This window comes from Ovis canadensis, chromosome 1, assembly GCF_042477335.2.
Source record: "Ovis canadensis isolate MfBH-ARS-UI-01 breed Bighorn chromosome 1, ARS-UI_OviCan_v2, whole genome shotgun sequence".
NCBI lineage: Eukaryota > Metazoa > Chordata > Mammalia > Artiodactyla > Bovidae > Ovis > Ovis canadensis.
The window spans coordinates 266,323,389-266,341,410 of record NC_091245.1 but is presented as its reverse complement, the minus strand read 5'-3'; the positions used below and the strand labels follow the sequence as shown (position 1 = coordinate 266,341,410).

General features: G+C 48.6%; 1 protein-coding gene across 9 annotated transcripts in view; it reads right to left on the bottom strand.

The window, feature by feature from the left end:
* The window catches only part of PKNOX1 (PBX/knotted 1 homeobox 1), a 45,267-nt gene that overhangs the window by 3,386 nt on the left and 23,859 nt on the right, over positions 1-18,022 (bottom strand). For 7 of the 9 annotated variants that reach the window (XM_069581854.1, XM_069581825.1, XM_069581861.1 and 4 more), the window contains 7 exons: positions 16,870-17,041; positions 14,977-15,147; positions 11,427-11,526; positions 10,346-10,443; positions 6,496-6,624; positions 2,737-2,813; positions 445-617 (listed from right to left, as the gene is read on the bottom strand). In XM_069581854.1, coding sequence (XP_069437955.1) covers positions 445-617; positions 2,737-2,813; positions 6,496-6,624; positions 10,346-10,443; positions 11,427-11,526; positions 14,977-15,147; positions 16,870-17,041 — 920 coding nt within the window. The remainder of the gene's footprint in view (positions 1-444; positions 618-2,736; positions 2,814-6,495; positions 6,625-10,345; positions 10,444-11,426; positions 11,527-14,976; positions 15,148-16,869; positions 17,042-18,022) is intronic. The other 2 variants (XM_069581876.1, XM_069581885.1) reach the window with 1 other exon arrangement.

Below are 18,022 nucleotides of genomic sequence, written 5' to 3'. Positions count from 1 at the left end.
GGGGGGAAGGAGGTCAGAGGACGGCAGGCCAGTCTGCGAGGGAAAGAGAACACCTGAGACACACTCTCCTGTGCTCCAGACCAACAGCAGGGAGTGGGGACACGAGGTACCCGCGAGCGGGACGCGGACTAGTGACGCTGGGCCGTGAAGGCTCCGTGCCAGGAGACCGCACAGCTGGATGAAGCCTGAGGGGACACAAAGGGTGAAATCCCAGGCAGTGGGCGCATGACACACACACACCCTGCACTGGCACGGGAGGGGCAGAGAGACGGGGGCGGCCTCGGGCGTCTGGCCGCACACCCCACTCTCCTGGGCACACCTGCACTGCCGACGGGCACCTGGACAAGCACCGTCCCCACGGTGGACGCAGCAAGACTGCTGCCTGCCCTTGGATTACCGCCTCGCCCGCACCCGCAGGACGGGGTCGCCCAGCCTGGTGCCCACCTTCAGACACAGTCAGCTCACTGGTGGCTGGCTGTGCTGCTCCCGAGGCGATGGAGTCGGGCCAAAACCTCTGGACGGGTCTGTTCTGAGCAGTTTTTTTCTTTGTTTTTGGAGTTTCTGAGCAACTAGAATCCAACATCGGCTGTAGGATTCGTCTTCTTGCATTGATGAACCTGTGTGAAGGAAATACTCATGTCAAAATGGCCTTTCCAAGGCCCCTGTGGCCTCAACGACAGGCCAGGTGCTTCACAAACCACATGAATGTGACCACGTATTCCCTGCTGTAAGAAGTGCTTAAAAGTAACGCCAAGCATCTCACCTAAACTTCCAGAGAGCAGGGCTGTTTTTAGAGTAATTCACTTGAATAAAGACAGACCGTCCCACAGTGTCCCTTCTCCACACTGATTTATCCATGTCTATGAATTGGGTATTCACGATGACAGGGACAACACTGTTCAAACTGTGGATGTAATATGCCCTTCTCTAAGGAAGCGGCAGGTTAGAGCAGCAGAACCAGGCTCCCTGCAGCCTCCGGCGCCCGAGGCCCGCAGGCGGTGGCGTCTCTGAGAGCCCACCCAGTCAGGCCCTGAGTGTGGACAGATGTCCAGCTCTGAGGCTGCCTAATTGTGAAATACTAAGATTCAAAAAATTTCCAATTGCCCGAGGACATATTCTAATAATAGATATGAACAGGCTGACACCACAGAGCTTCATTCAGAGACCATCGCTGGTCCCTGCAGCTGAGCGTGAGCCGGACTGAAGGGTCACAACAGCCCCTCGGCACACCACGGACCCCAGCATGACCTGGGAGGGAAGCCTGCTGACATCCCTACGTCTGTCTGTCCTTCTCTGTCAAAGCTTCTATGAGGCACAGGCATGAGCTAATGATGGATGTGTTCAAATTCACTCCAAAATACAATTTTTGCAAATATATAAAGAAAGAAAGTCACAAAAGGTAAAAATAGCCACTAGAAGACTTAAGAAATTTTAGAATTTATAAAAGACATGTATTTAATTGTTATTAATTTTAAAAGGAAAAGCTGAGGTCAAACCTTCTAGAAAAGACAATTCTGTTAATAGCAGAGGAGCAAGCTAGGAGCAGCAGGGGCCCACAGGTGAAGAGGCTGACAAGCCACCAACCATCAGCACAGCCAGAGGCAGCGCTCTGCCCTCCGCCCCTCGCCCATCCGTCAGTCACCGAGTCAAAACACAGTTTCTAAATGGGACACCGTGAAGACATTGGCGACTGTCACAGAGCAAGACCTGACCGAACTCACAGCAACAAACACTCAGAGCCTTTCGACTCTTGGTAACACTCTGTTTAAAAGATCCAACAGGAAATAATCCAGCACCATGGCTTATAACTGGCACTTAAGTCAAAAAGAATAGCTCAAAGGCAAGACAATAGAAATGCTTAATGCTGTGCCAAAGCATAGCTCCTGCGTGTATAACTGCACAAAATGGAAAATTTTTATTGCTTACATTGGAATCTACCTGACCTTCAAATTTACATTTTAACAGCTAAAATGAAAATACAACAATGTTTACAAGTGGTAGAAACTGTGTCTTCTTTTACACGTGCCAATGTTGTTAAGCTGAAATCATTTCGTACGTCTGAATGACAAGTAAAATAGTAAAAAATGAGGCCGATGGCTAAAAATGCAATGCAAGTGCACGTTTAGTGACCCTTGGTGACACTTTAGTGACACACCCCGTGCCACTCAGTGGCATCAGCGCCTCTAACTTCAGGGGAAACGCGCGGTCAGGGCCCCAGTGTCCACAGTGACACGTGACACCAGAGCCACAACAGGGTGCTTCCTGGATGAAGCACACATTTCCTCCTCAGGACCCCTTAGGCCTGCTGTGGGGCAGGACCCCTGTGGCCGGCCAGCTGGGGGGCTGCCTCCCCACATCACTGTTGAACAAAGGATACAGGGTCTCAAAAGGAGTCAGGGGAGAAGGGGGCCACCAGTGATCAGGTGAACTCACCTCGGCTGTCCACGGCCCAGGGAAACTCATCCACAAAACATGATGGTTTAAGTGGGGGTGGAGGGAGGCCCTAGAGAAACGCATTTCTGATTGAGTGAGGACATCATAGTGAAAAGTTCTTGGGCATCGGTCACAAAACTTAGGTGAAAGTGTGTGCGATTTATGCTTAAGTGTCCTGCCGCCAATTCCAGACTCTGATAACAGAGGAATGCGCATGTAATCCCCCCACACCGCACTATTCGCTGGCGCCAGGATCTCCAGGTGTGCTGTTGACCGCAGTTTCAGAAAGCGGGCGCGTCTTACCAGTTGTTCACTTGGAGTAGTGTCAAGTTTGTCTGAGCAGCAATCTGTTTTTTCTCATCTTCTGTCGGGTACGGATGCTGAAAATAAAAGGAGTGTCACCGTGAACTTTACTTTTAAAAAGGAATTCAAGACCACCCTGGTAAAACAGAAGCACACAAATAATTGTTAGTGAAAACTGGTGTGAACAGTGCTTTTACCTAAAACTTAACTTTAGTCTTATATTTTTTCCAGAAATGCCTAAAACAGAATGAAGGCTTTCTCCCAGCTGCCCAAGAACACAGGTGTGGCAGCAGCTGGTGGAAGCCCAGGCAGAGGTGTCGTCGAGATGGGAGTCTGGCTCAAAGGCCACGGGGAGGCAAGAGGTGACGGTAAGAGCGCCGGAAGTGGAGGGATGCCAGAGGCTCTGCCAGGTGCTGTTCTAAGCACCCGATACAACTTTTGGTTTTTCTATCAGCTTCACAGGTGTCATTTCAGAACGATAAACTGTTTAAAAGCAGTTTAAACATTTAAAGCAGATAAATGGCTGCGTTTTGACCCGCAGCACAACAGATAATGTGATCACCTGTGTACATCCTACACAGGAATCCACTGATTCTGCACACTCACAGACGAGGAACCCAAGCAAGGCAGGGCACACCCTCCCCATCCTGGGCTGGTGGAACAGGAGGCGGCAGGAAGCGGCCTGGACAGGCTGCCCCAGGCCATCATGTCCAGGTGACACGTTCTGTCACAGGAACTGTGAGCATGAAGTGGACGGGATGCACTGAGGTCTCCTAACAGTGTCTGCTGGGCTAACGAGTGCTGTTGGCAGAGAGCTCAGCTGGGGGCTGGGGAAGGGGTGTCTGCTATTTCCTCCTTCTTTCATGGATGACTGAGATATGTCACTTAGAAAAAACGGAATTAAACCAGAAGTAAATACAGACACACATAGGAAATACTGTGGGTTCAGTTCCACCCTACCTCATTAAATCAAACATTGCAATAAATGGGCCACAAATTGTTCTGCTTCCAAAAATGCATATAAGTTGTGTTTACACTATACTGTAGTCCAATAAATGTGTAATAAGCATTTTTCTGTCCAAAAAAAAGTATACACCTTAATTAAAAGAAACTTTATTGCTAAAAATCACTAACCGTTCACCTGAGTCGTCAGCAAGTCATGATCTTTTCACAAAAGTCACATCAAAAATGACTGAGAACAGATCATCTTAACAAATATAATAATGACGAAAGAATTTGAAATAAATATTGTGAGAATTACCAAAGCATGACCCAGAGACACAAAGTGACCACATGCTGTCAGGAACAGCACCAACAGATCTGATTCACGCTGAGCTGCCACAAGCCTCCAACTCGCAGAAATTGCGACATCTGAGAAGTGTGACATGCTTGTATCAAAATTCACAGAAGCACCAAAGGAAGGTAATTTCTATCTACAGGAATAACGTGTCCAGAGGTGACTATCGTCCTCATGGGGGGCCAGAGAGACATCTACTCTAAAACCTACATGCACTCAAATCCCTCATTTTGCACCGACCAGGACCTCAGAGAGTGGGCAGTGCCCACAAAGAAGGAGGTGGGAGCGTGTTTCAGTTCTTAAGTGACCATCCTGTGTTGGAAAAATCACTGTGTATCTTGGGGACAATGGAACAGCAGCAGATTCATCTCAGCTGCGCTCCAATGCCTCACACTGACTGACAGTAACTCACTTTCATTCCACAGGAGCGCACATGGAGCCATCTGAGAGCTTCTGCGAACAGAAATATTGTTCTTGTCCTCTAAAAAGCTTGTAAAATAAAAAGGTGACAGGAAGCAAGTACACAAACCAGGAAAAAAAAAAGGGACAACTTCTGCCTAGAGTGTGAGGAAAACCCAAAGGGAGGATAATATTTACAGGAAACGAGGGCAAGAAGACATAGAAAATGTTTACACGGGAAAAAAATTGGCATTTTAAAATGAACCTATGAGCAAGGTCTATTTTAGAAATGATTAATACCTTAAAGGAAACAACAGGAAAAAACCCAATTCCGTTGTGTGTGTAATAGTCCAATCACTACATTACAGACGTACTCACTAGCTGTAGTAATCGCAGTATACTTAGAAACACGCACGATCTGCTTTCTCACCAGGTACCTAAGCTTCCTAGTGCTTTGGGCCCCCATTCACCGTGTTAACTAGTTGCACAACCTTCCATCAAATCCACGGATCCTGATTCACACAACACCTCATTCCCCATTATTATAATGAACATCGCTGTGACATTCTAGCCATGAAATCTCCATTTCCTTCTGACTCTTTCTGAGACCAAATTCCCCATGAGGCTACACCGCAGCAAACAACAGTGTTCTCCTCCCACATGTGTGCGTGAGCTGTGCCCTCCCGCCAGGGCCCAGCACGCAGAGCCTGACGCCAGGCAGAGGAAAGAGGCTTAGCAGGGACCAGGACCAAGCCCCAGGGGGACACGAGGCTACAATCGGGCGCTGGCCTTGGGGCTCCCAGTCAAGGGAGGACAAAGATACCAAGGAACAACCTTGCCCTTGGCCCAGGTGGCGGGCACCTCTGCGGGGAAAGGGGGACTGTGGAGACCTGAGGGCACCACGGTACATGGGGCAGACAGGCAAGGAGGTGGGGGCAGTGAGGATGCGGCTGCAGGGTGTGATGACGGTCGTGATGCCAAGGGGCAGGTCTGGGCCCACCGGCTTAACCCAGGAGCAGCCCCGGGCAGGACCATGGAAGGAAAACCTCGTGGATGGAAATGTCTGGTGGAGAGGGGCTTCCTGCCAGCCTTCCTGGCCTCCCGCCCCTCTGGATGCCAGAGGCAGCCTCCGCATCTGCCCACAAGCCCCCCTGACCCCCTCTTCCACCTGGACAGGCTATAACTCAGTGGGTGAGCGCTTTCCTGCCTCCACCCCCTTCCACCCACCCCTGCCCCTCAAAGGTCAGCCTGTCCTTCCCGACCCAGCAGCTACACCACTGTCACCCCTGAAAACTACTCAGGGTCACCCCCTCTCCTGAGTCAGGGGCATGAAGACTGCAGCTTGGATGGGTCATGAGCAAGTCTTCCCATGGAATCAACAGACCAAGCTCCGCTTCACAGTCAATAGCGCATCTGCCAACCACTCTGCCCATAAGCTCAACTCCTCACCTCCCTTTCAAATCCAACATACATAAAGTGTTGAAAGTGTTAGTTGCTCAGTCGTGTCTGACTCTTTGTGACCCCATGGACTGTAACTCTGTCCATAGAATTCTCCAGGCAGGAATACTGGAGTGGGTTGCCATTTTCTTCTCCAGGGGATCTTTCCCACCCAGGATCGAACCTGGGTCTCCCACATTGCAGGCAGATTCTTTACAGTCTGAGCCACCAGGGAAGCCCATAATACGTATAAAACATAACTATTTTGCAAGGTTTTGCCTGAAAGCACCATTTGTCTGCCCCACCATTTGTCTCTAATCAGCCTCACCTCCCCCCAGGTACATTCCACAGGCAGTTTCTCTCAGGCTCAGGCACTGTTAATGTTGGCTGAACTCAGGGATTCCCTCTCACTAGTGGTAACCCTGATTGATTTTAGTTTCCTGAAGGCTTTCTCCAATTCTGGATAGCCCTCCCTCCTGTCTTGTGGTCTATGCACTATGGACAGTCAACAAAACCGATTCTTAAAACCTGGCCTACCAGCCCATGTAAGTCAATGTTTCCTAAACAATAAGCAGAAAGAAAGCATCTCGAAGCTGTGCTAACGGGGCAGTCATGTCCGTTCTCACCCCGATGTGCTGAAAGAGCCAGGACCGCATCACGTTGGTGGCGTGCTTCGGCAGGACCCCCCTCTTGTTCTTAGATGAGCCGTCATCTTGATGCAAGATGCTGAGATCTTGGTTTAACTGTAACTGAAGCTTTTAAACAATTGAAAATAACGTTAGACAGCACAGAACGTGATGGCAAATCCAACTGGCTTAAGACTGTAGGTGGCGAGAACAGCCAAGGCTCTTCTGGGTAAACAAGTTATTTATAGTACAAGCACAAACACTTGGACTCCATATGGGTTAGCTTTCTGAGGATTTGGTCCCCGCATTGTAACTATTTACACTCATGTCTCAGCTATAGCAAGTGAGGCAGGTGGGACGGGCATTGAGAAGTCAACCGAGTCATCCACTCTGAAGAGTCTCCCCCTCTGCAGACAGGTGCGCCCCTTCTTGTGCATACCTGTCCTCATCTCACTGCCTCTAGCAACAGACATGACAACACCCATTCCCAGCCTAAAAGCAACCAATGAGAAACAACAGGGAAGCCAGAAGAGCCACTAACTAGAGGAGCCAGGCCAGAACAGGAAGGAAGTGTAGACAGAGGGGCTGGAGGGCCTGGCGACCTCGGCCCAGACGGCTCCACAGCCATCTGAGACATGACCTCCCTTACCCTGAGCAGAGTATGAGATGCCTGTTCATTCCATCTTGGAAGGAAAAGGATGCATGTATAACACCCCTCAGATGGGGTCTTGCCACATATACACGGGGAGAGAGCTTGGGGCCCCGCGCCCGCCCCAGGCAGCACCTCACTCCCAGCTGCTGCAGAGACACAGGGCCATGGTGCTCACCACCCAGACCAGGGACAAAACCATGGCCCACGTGGCGGCCTCCACACTGGCATAGCAGGGCCTTGCCGCTGGGATCTGTGCTTTAACTTAGGGCTTACGGACGAGGCAAACTTTATACATGCAAAACATGCAGCCGCTTCTGCGAGTCAGTTTCAGTATCATATAGTCATCAACATAGTTTATAGAGTTTGGAAGTTCATTTTGGAGAGTGAAATATATTTTCACTATATTACTTGTACTTCCCCCGGATTTATATCATTTTGGATAAATGAACACCAACATTTAAACAGAATTTATGAATTAAAGGAGAAATTACAACATTAACTGTATCTAAAATTTCTGAAAACTCAAGATTACTACCGCGAACATGACTGTTTTCTGGGATGCACGTGTGTTTTTACTGAAGGACTGGGCAGTATGAAGCATTGCCTGTACACTCATGTACGTGCGTGCGTGCAGACTTTTAAAACTAGTTCCACTGGGGCTGGAATGGAGCCTGAGATGTGCCTGCCTCATTTACGGCCTTCTTCATGAAATCTGACACGGGGCTCCATTTCGGTGCCGCTTTTCTTATGCAGGGTGAAAGCACATGTGGCTTCATCAACAGGGAAAGTGACAGCTGGCTGTGTCTCGACTTCACGGACACCACCAAGAGGGTTTGGGGAGGCAACTAGGCTGAGGGCCTGCGAGGGGACCAGCACGCCCAGCCTGCTGCCCTCCAGCACTGCCTGGGCCTGCACGTGGCAGGGAGATTTATAAGCCTAGGAACCTGGGTGAAAATTTAAGCAGGAGTGAGACCCCACCACCCCATCAGTCTCAGCAGATGACCAATAGGCCCCAGCCCTGCAAGAAACAGAGCAGAGGCTTCAGCCTGAGCATAGCTGGAAGGCAGGAGGAGGGGGGCAAGGCTAGAAAGAGGGTGAGGAAGGTTTACACGGAAGTGCAAGATCCCCGCCCACTCCTGCCCCTCCCCCAAGCAAGAAATCTAAGTCTGCTCCAGCAAAACTGCAGAAGGAGGAGGGCAGAATTTGGAGGTCAGGCCACAGAAGAGCCAGCTGCCACGGCCCACAACCTGACAAGCAGCAGACAGCATTCACGTTTATACTGAGAAGAACAGTCAACTCTCCCCAGACACCCAAAAGCCTCTATCACAAACCGCGAACACCAACGCAATGAACCGGGTGTGATACAGAGGAAATGGACAGGGGACCTTCATGGATGTGATTTCAAAAAAAAAAAAAAAACCACAGAGGGCTAAGAAAAGTCTTAGAAATTAAAACTACGCTTAGTATTTTAAATTTAATAGATGGGTCGGAAGGTAAAAGGAAATTTCTCAGAATGTAGACAAAAAGTGGACAGTGGGAACACAAAGACAACAGTACAGAAAAATCAGTAGACTCAGCTTAGCAGGTCGCGTGTCCAGTTAGTAAGGGCTCTGGAAGGAGAGGATGTGCATGGGGGTGGAGGCGTCACAGAGTTCAGGGAAATGTCCCAGACTGGAGGATGCAAGGCCCTGGCAGTGCCTGGCACAGAGCAGCCCAGATAGTTCTGGTAGAACCATACCTGCAAATCTACAGGTTTTATCACTCCCAGCACACCCCACCAGGGCCCCCGTCAAATCTATTCACTCTTCTGTGAAAAAACCCACAGGGCTTGTTTCTCTGCTCCCAGCCCTGCTGCCCTGGAAGTCACAGACACCCGGGACATGGCAGGGAGGCGACAAGGGCGGGGGAGGGCCTGCGGGGCTGGCCAGGACCAGGGCAGACGGGGCTCGCTCATCGGCCATGCTGCATGTTAGAAGGGGCTCCACTGACCCCACCCACACTCTGCACTTCTGCTCTGTAAACTAGAGGAAAATTCATATTCTCCCTTAAATGACTGCACGAATGAACCTCTACAAAACAAATAAGCAAGTGATTTAAGAGTGCTCTTCCTCTAATTCTTCGCTATGATGCTAGGAAATGCTCTGCAAGCCAGCTCTATGTTCAGAGCCGTTGTAAATGGAAAACTTCAGGGAAAGCAGGCTCGTGGTGGGGCGGTGAAGGAAGGGTGCTAGGGGGCTTAGCCCCACTCTCCCCACTGCTGGGCCTGGGCAGCCACCTCGTGTCGTGGGCCCGTGGGCCCGTGGGCCCAGCATGCCCCTTGCCCAGGCCTTCTCACACCTGCTTCTGAGTTAGGAAAACATTGACATGCCTAGGGCTGGGCCTCAAAGTAACCAATAAGGATGTAGAAGACATCCGTGCAGACCAAAGAGAACTAATGTAAACAACGGTCTGAAATAAGTACTGATAACAGAAACACTGCTTCTGATGTAAACCCAGCGAAGTGGGGGGAAAAAAACAACAACTGCGTATGTGTCTAGAATAGAGAGGAGACTGGCCTTATTTCATCTCAAAGGCACAGAGAGGGAAGGAGGACTTCAAGGTGGGGCACACCACAGCATTTATAGCACCGTCACTACTGCAAGCCCAACCCTACACCCTTAGCTAGAGGCCTGCAGTCTGCCGCAAACCTCCAGGGGTCTGGGAAGGATGTGTCTACACAGCCTCCAATCTCCAGCAGTGGAGACAGCTGCACAGCCCAACGTGGTGGGGAGGGGTCCTAAGAGACATTTTCCTCCTTCCTTAAGCTTCTCTGAAGGCTTGATTTTTTTTTTCATTAATTAATTTTTATTTATATATGTTTTTGGTCATGTAGCATGTGGGATCTTAGTTCCCCAACCAGGGATCGAACCCAGCCCCCTTGCATCAGAAGGCAGAGTCTTAACCACTGGACCACCAAGGAAGTCCCTCCTTAGGCTTCTCTGGACTTTGCAATGATAAGGCAGATGAAAAGTGAAAAAGACAGGCAACATGGACATTCAGGTTAACTGGGAAGTACCTGAGGAAGCAGGCCTGGGACAATGACCTTCACCCAGAGGGGAGAGCTCCACCTGTGCCCCACACTGGGAACACGCACCCCACCTTCCCCCTGCACTGTGAACACGTGCTCACCCCCACCCCACCCAGCCCACTTCCACGCACCTGGGAGTTCTGGATCCGGATGGTACCAGGCGACAACGCCTGTGTCACCACTTGGCCTTGGGGAGTGACAACTGTGACAGGCTGATAGACTGTACCCCCTGGAAAGGACAAGAAAAGTTAAATCACCCCAAACCTCGACAGTGAACACCATGCCTCAACGTAGTCATGGAAGAATAAAGTCGTAGCTTACGGGCTTTGAAAATCATTTCAGACGGTCACCAGCACCTTGCTAGTTGACCTTTCACTTCCAGGGTGGGGTGGAGGGCAGCCGGGGCTCCTCATGAGACAGTGTGGGAGGGTGGCTGGGGGAGGTGGGCAGTCCATGAGCCCCTTCCTTGGCTTGCCTCTATTTCCTGGTATGTCTTAAAGGACTCAGGCAAAGGTATGAGATCACAGTTCTTTTTACTCTAGTTGTTTCTTTCATCCAATGCGCCTTCATCTTCCTGGGGAGGTTTCCTTTTGTGAGATTATGTGGGGGTTTCAGCCTCAATTTCACTCCCTCCTTCAGTGCCCTTGCCCTTTTCATGATGGTTCTGATGTGCAACGTCTACTAAAAACCATCACAGGAAGGAGGACAGAGTCTACAGTTCCTTGGTGCATCAAAAACAGGTAATCCCAACATTAAGACTGCATTTTCATTCCTTGTCATCAATTAATAATACAACTTACGGAATTCCAGCTGAGATATTTCAAATCCTAAAAGATGATGCCATGAAAGTGTTGCACTCAATACGCCAGCAAATTTGGAAAACTCAACAACAACTTAAGATTTTCCAGGTGCTGCTAGGAGGACAATTAAAAACTGTGCTATTTAAAAATTCAGGTGGTTTTTGCTATGTATTTTCAACTTCTAATAAAACCTTTCCTTCCCATATTTTTTGACAGGGAAACACAATTTGCATAATATATTTGTTACTGAGGATTAACAAGAACCAGACATTCAAAGAGATCTAGATGCTGGTGGTCCTGTACTGGAAACTGGCAGTAATTAGAAACCTTGGTTATGTGCTGCTTCATTCTAATGTGAAGGACTTTTTCCTGCAAAAGCTCAAGGAAAGTGTCTCTTTCTCTGTTATCGTACCTGCCACTGTTGCCATGGTGACATTCCCCTGCTGCAAAGCGGATGCTGGCACCACAATTCCTTGGGGGCTAAGAGTGCCTGTGATGGCACTTTGAATCTGCTGCAAGTCAGAAACACACAGCAAAGAGGTTATCAGAAAACAGAAAACCCATGGTTAACACTTCACAGCAAGTGGCATAAAGGCATCATTAATAAAGGAAAGATGCTCGAGCAAAGAGCATCACCAGATGACAAGTCTTCACAAGGCATGTGCTACATCCGTATCTGGAAATCAAGAGACGCAAAACTGACTGTTAAATATGAAGATCAATACTGAGATAGTGCTCTCAGTTTAGCTTCCAAAGATTATCTTTCACCTCATCAAGCACACTAAACACACCCTACAGCCCTGGAGGTATGATTAGGAAGACAAAAATTACCTGATCTCGTGACACACCTTTTCCATTCAACTCAGCTCAGAGTTTTCCAAGAACCAAAGCCTCCTGGACAAGATGAACTATTCAGAAGATGATGCCACAGGCTGGGGCTGTGGTGGGGGGAGGTGGTGCGGGGGGTGGGGGCACACCCTAGGGCAGCAGAGTCTGTACCTGCCCTTCCCACTGCACAGAGCACATCAGAGCCCCCAGCGTTCAAGTGTGTGGGGTGCTGGGTCTGCATCTGGCCGACTGCAAGAGCCATGCAAACGTCTGTAACACCACACTGGAGGATCTACTCATCTGAGGTCAGACCCAAATGGGCTAATTTATCCATTTTCTGTGATGGCTGCCCTGGGAGTTGACAAAGGACAGGCTCTCTGCACCTGGCTTCCAGCACAGATCTGGCACAGAGCAGGCACCCAGACATTTAAGGGGTTAAACAGCCTATGTGGATATCCTTCAGAGATAATTCCTCTGTGCACCATCACATCGATTTGAACATAAAAACTCCAGTCAGTCTACATCAAGTTTGCTGCATAAATATAAAGCCATCTAAGTCAGTCATCTAAGCTCCCACATCAGGAACATAGAAAAAGAGGAGCAAAATGAGACCAAGGCAGCAGAAGGAAGGAAATAATAAAGATGAAAACAGAAATAATGAAATTGAAAATAGAAAAACAGACAAAGCAGAGATAAGAGCTGGTTCTTTGCAAAGGTCAATACACTGACAAATCCCTAGTAAGACTGACAGGAAAAAAAAAGAGAGAGAAAAAAACAAATTACCACTATTGGGAATGAAACAGGGCCTAAAAAGACCCTAAAGACATCAAAAGATGAAAGAGGAACACTACTGTCAACAACTCAACACACATAAATTTGACATCTGCAAAGTGCAAAACGCAGCATGAAACAGATAATCTGAATAGCCCTATAACTAACAAGGAAACTGAATTAGTAATTTTAAAACTCCCCAAAAAGAAATCTCCAGGTCTAGGTAGTGTCACTGGAGAATTCTGCCAAGCATTTAAAGAAGAACTAACACCAGTTCTCCATGTCTCTTCCAGAAAACAGAAGAGGAGGGAATACGCTCCAATTCATTTGATACCAAAGTTAACCAAAGACTGTATCCAAAAAGATAACTAAAACTAAGATTATGGCTTCCTGTCCCATCACTTAATGGCAAATAAAAGGGGGAAAAATGGAAGCAGTGACAGACTTTTCCTGGGTCCCAAAATCACTGCAGATGGTGACCGCAGCCACAAAATTAAAAGACACTTGCTCTGTCTAGTCAAAGCTATGGTTTTTCCAGGAGTCATGTATGGATGTGAGAGTTGGACCATAAAGAAACCTGAGCACTGAAGAACTGATGCTTTTCAACTGTGGTGTTGGAAAAGACTCTTGAGAGTCCCTTGGAGGGCAAGGAGATCAAACCAGTCAATCTTAAAGGAAATCAACCCTGAATATTCACTGGAAGGTCTGACACTAAAGCTGAAACTCCAGCACTTAGGCCACCTGATGGGAAGAGTCAACTAACTAGAAAAGACCCTGATGTTGAGAAATATTGAGGGTAGGAGGAGAACGGGGCGACAGAGGCTGAGGTGGTCGAATGGCATCGTCGATTCAATGGACATGAGTTTGAGCAAACCCCAGGAGAAAGTGAAAAACAAGGAAGCCTGGAATACTGCAGTTCATGGGGTCGAAAAGAGTCAGACACGACTTAGCAACTGAAAAACAATTATAAAATTTATAAGGAAAGGCAAAGGAACTAGAATACCAAAAATAATTCTGAGAAAGAATAAACTAGGAGAAATCGGCCCACCCAGTTTTGAGACACATACAGCAACAAGTATCAAGACTAGACAGTCTAGAAACACATAACAGAGAACACAAAAATGGGCCCTACTAGTAGCCGACTAATTTTTGACAATAGTGCACAGGTAATTCCATGAAGTAAGTACAGCCTTTTCAACAAACATCGGCATAAAAACAAACCTCAAAATGGGTCACAGGTTTAAATGTAAAATATAAAATTTTTAGAAAAAAAAAGGTAAGAGAAAAATGTCTTTGGAATCTAGGGTGAGACATAGAGTTTTTAGACTTGGCACTGAAAGTGTGACTCATAAAAGATTTGATAAATAGAACTTTATCAAAATGTAAAAGGTTTGCTCTGCAAAAGACCCTATTAAAAGGATGCAAGATTAGCTACAGACTTGGAGAAAATATTGGCAAACAATATATCTAATGAAGGACTTGGATCTAGAACATTCAAAGGTCAACAATTTTTAAAAAATCCAGTTGGAAAATAGGCAAAAGACATGAGTAGACATTCTACCAAAGAGGATACTCAGATGGAAATCAGCACGTGAAAAGACGGCTGTCGTTTCCCTGACGGCTAATGTGAAAGACAACCACAGTGAAATGTTAGCACACACTTTCAGTGGCTAAATGCAACAGTGCTTCAGCGTGCATGAGCTCGACGTTATGCTAAGCAAAATACGTAGAAGGAAACACGCGGCATGATTACCCCCACCAGGTACCTAGATCAGTCAAGCTCCTAGAGACATAAAGCAGGATGGAGGGGCCAGGGGCGGGGGCGGGGAGGGCGAGGGGTCAGTTTCACGGGGACGGGGCTTCAGGCTGGGAGCGGACGGCGAGGGGTCTGTTTCATAAGGACGGGGCTTCAGGCTGGGAAGATGGCACGTTCTGGAGATGATGGTGAGGATGGCTGCAGAACCCTGTGAGGCTGCTTAACGCCCAAGCTGTGCACTCTAAAATGGTCAAGGTGGTCAATTCTGTGTTGTGTGCTTTACCACAATTTAATACATTCATTTACAAAAAGAGAAACAAAGCAATGACTGGTGCTCCGCCTTGGGCTCTGGGGTAGGACGCAGTCAGGCCCACTTGGTTCACGGCGTGAAGCCCAGGCGGGCGGTCTCTCTGGCCTGAGGGGCCATGTGTGTTCCCAGCACAGGCCACGTCCAGAGACCTGGGGGCTCCTCAGAGCAGGACGGCTGAGTACAGCCCCCGCCCCCCCCGCCCCGATCTTGACAGGGCTAGTGGCCTTAGACGTCCACATGCTTCACCCTTGCCGACACCGTGGTGACCCAACAGGCGTGCAGCCCTGATGTAAATACCTGGGACTGGACGGGGGAGTATGGGCTGCCAGGTTCCCCACTCAGGAGAGTCTCGCTGTTCATCTTCGTTTTTAGACAAGCAATATAGCGACTGCAGAAATCTTTGCAGAGTTCATTAACCTTTTCCAGCTCAAGAAGATGAATACGCAGAACCTGGATGGCTTTTACCATCTAGAAGCAAGAAAATCGAAACTTTCAGACAAGAACCAGGGAGCACGAGGGTAAGCGGCCATCATCACCACACAGGTCTCCTGCACAGACACGGCCGCCTGGGCTGCCAGGACCAGGAGGAGGAAGACGTCAGAGTCTGCAGGACCACCAAGCACTGCAGCTGCGCTGCCCTGTGGCTTGGTGTCGGGCTCAGCTGGTGAGTAGAGGGGGAGGCCCGCCTCCCAGATGGCAGGCACAGTCTGGGAGCTGCCGGGCTCAATCTCGGCCCCCTTGGTGACTCACCCTCACTCTGCTCCTGTTCCTTCATCTGTAAACAAGGATGAACCTGTGCCCACCCGCCAGGTGCCTCTTAATTTTGAAGAAGTTCAACTTACCAACTCTGCTTGCAATGGATTCTGCTTTTGGTGTCAAGTCTAAGAACTCTCTGCCCGGCCCTAGACTAGCCCCAGATCCTAATGATTTTCTCTTACAGTTTTCCTGAAAAGTTCTTCAGTTTTACACAAAGGCACTAAATTTGGGAGTAATTTGCCTCCTAGTAGTACATAACGTGGATACCAGTGATGAACCAGCACCACAAACACCACTTCCTGTGAACCCACAACCTAAAACTCAGCTCGGGCCCCGTGACCTTGGTGCAGCAGTTCAGGCATCTCTGGGGAGTGAGCCAGCCAGCCAGCTGATGCTGAGAATGACCACATGCCAGCCCCGCTGGCCCTGTGTGGGGCGTCCAGCAGGAGGGCCCTGGTCCCTGCCAGCCTGGCCCACACTGGCACTCCTGCTCCCTCCTCACTGATGGCAGCATGTGGAGGGCCAGAGGCAGGGAGAGCACATGGCCTTCATCCCCAGAGAGCGGGAGCTGTTGGTTCCATTTCCAAGATGAGGACTCAGACTCAAAGTCAGACACCTCATCTAGAAAATCTATCTAGCTGTAAGGGTGAATATATACTAAGAAATTAAAAACAGCACCTAAGACCAGGGCAGTTTATCCAGGGAAGTTTTCCGAAAACCCTTCCCTGCTAATGAGGGGCCTCAGGCTGTGGTCTGAGAGCTGGCCGACTCCAGCGGGGATCTGGTGGAGGAACACGTCCCAGACACAGGCTGCCAGTGCTGGAGGGCACCGCTCCCCTGGGGCACCACAGTGATGTCACCCCAAGGAACTCTCCGCGGCCTTCAGAAAGCACAGAGAACCCAGAGGTTGGGAGCACTGCACCTGGGAGGAAGGTGCCCTCGTGAGCCGGGCTGGCTCGGACAGAAAGGCCAAGGAGGCCGCAAGGGGCGCCAGAGGCTCTGTTAAGCTGGCCCCGGCTCTGTGCTCATGCCTGCTCCGCCCCAGGTCTTCACACAGTCTATCACCCACCAGCAGTGCTGGCCTCCAGAGCAAAGCCAGGGTCCACGATCTGGGGAAAGCTTAGAGCTGATGCTGGGCTCAGACACACTGCCTGGGAAGCAAGGCAGGGGGCACGGCAATCCCAGAGGGCCTTCCAAACACTCGGGAGGGACTGAACTCCTGGCCCACTCAGCTCACAGGCTCAAGCCATCTGGCTGGATTACTACAGGAAGGGGTCACCGGAGAATGCTGGAGACCTGGCTGATCTCAAGAAATGGAAAATTCCCCGCTTCAGCAAAACCAAAAACAATCCAAAGTTCTAATTAGAGATGTACAATTTACTGAACAGGTTAAATTTAGAAGAAATAAAAATGAAAACCGCGAATTTTACTTACTAAATTGTCAGTTTCTGGATCTTCACAGAAGAAGGGCTTTCCCTCCTTCTCCTGCTTCCTCACAAAGTTCTCAATGTCCACATCGAAACTGGCAGAAGTCGTGCCTTCTGAGCCCTGGGTAGACTGTTCACATTTTTCAAACAACAAAGCTAACAATGGAAATAGTGGATGCCTGGTGGGGGGAAATGTTAAAATATGTGTTCTACATTTTCATGAAAACGCTTTAGTATGTATATACGCACTGTTTTATATAAGAGCTTTGCTGAGATATAATTCACATGCCACACAATTCACCCGCTTACAGTTTATAATTCGGTGGATTTTAGTATATTCACAGAGTTGTACAACCACCACCGTCAATTTTATAATATGATCACCCCCCAAGGAAACCCTGTAGCTGTTCGTAGTCACTCTCCATTCTCCACCAAACTCCAGCCCCAGGTCAGCACTAATCTGCCGTCTTACAGATTTGCCAGTTCTAGACATTTTATACAAATGGAGTCATATATTATGTGACCTTCAGTGTCTGACTTTTTTCACTTCGCATGATGTCCTCAAGGCTTGTCACTGTTGGGACATGTATCAGTCAGTACCTCCTTCTTTGTTCTGGCCACATAATATTCCATTGCATGGTTAACACAAGCTGGCTAACTCCGGAGTTTACATTAGGTCCATATTCTACTTTGAGTAGATTTTTGTGTCGGATGTGAGCTTAGGGCATGGGTCTTCTCTCTGCTCATCGATGTCCAGCCGCTCCAGCGCCATTTGTTGGAGAGTCTACCTCTCCTCCACTGAGAAAATCAAGTAGACAAAGTCTTCCAACTTCATTCTTCTTCCTCAAAATTGTTTCAGCAGCTCTAGTTCTTTGACTTCCATATAAAATTTACGACCAACTTGTCTATATGTATAAATACATCCTGCTGAGATTTTCATTGGAACTGCTACAGAGCTAAAGATCAATTTCAGGACATCTTTACGATGCTGAATCTTCCCACCCATGAACACAGCATGCCCTTTTATTAACGATTTCTTTGCCTGCCTGCATGGGCGTTTTACAGTTTTCAGCATAAAGTTTCTGCATGTGTTTTGTCAGATTTACATCAAAATTTTTTTGGAGCTCTTGTAATGGTATTATTATCTTTTTAACTTCAGT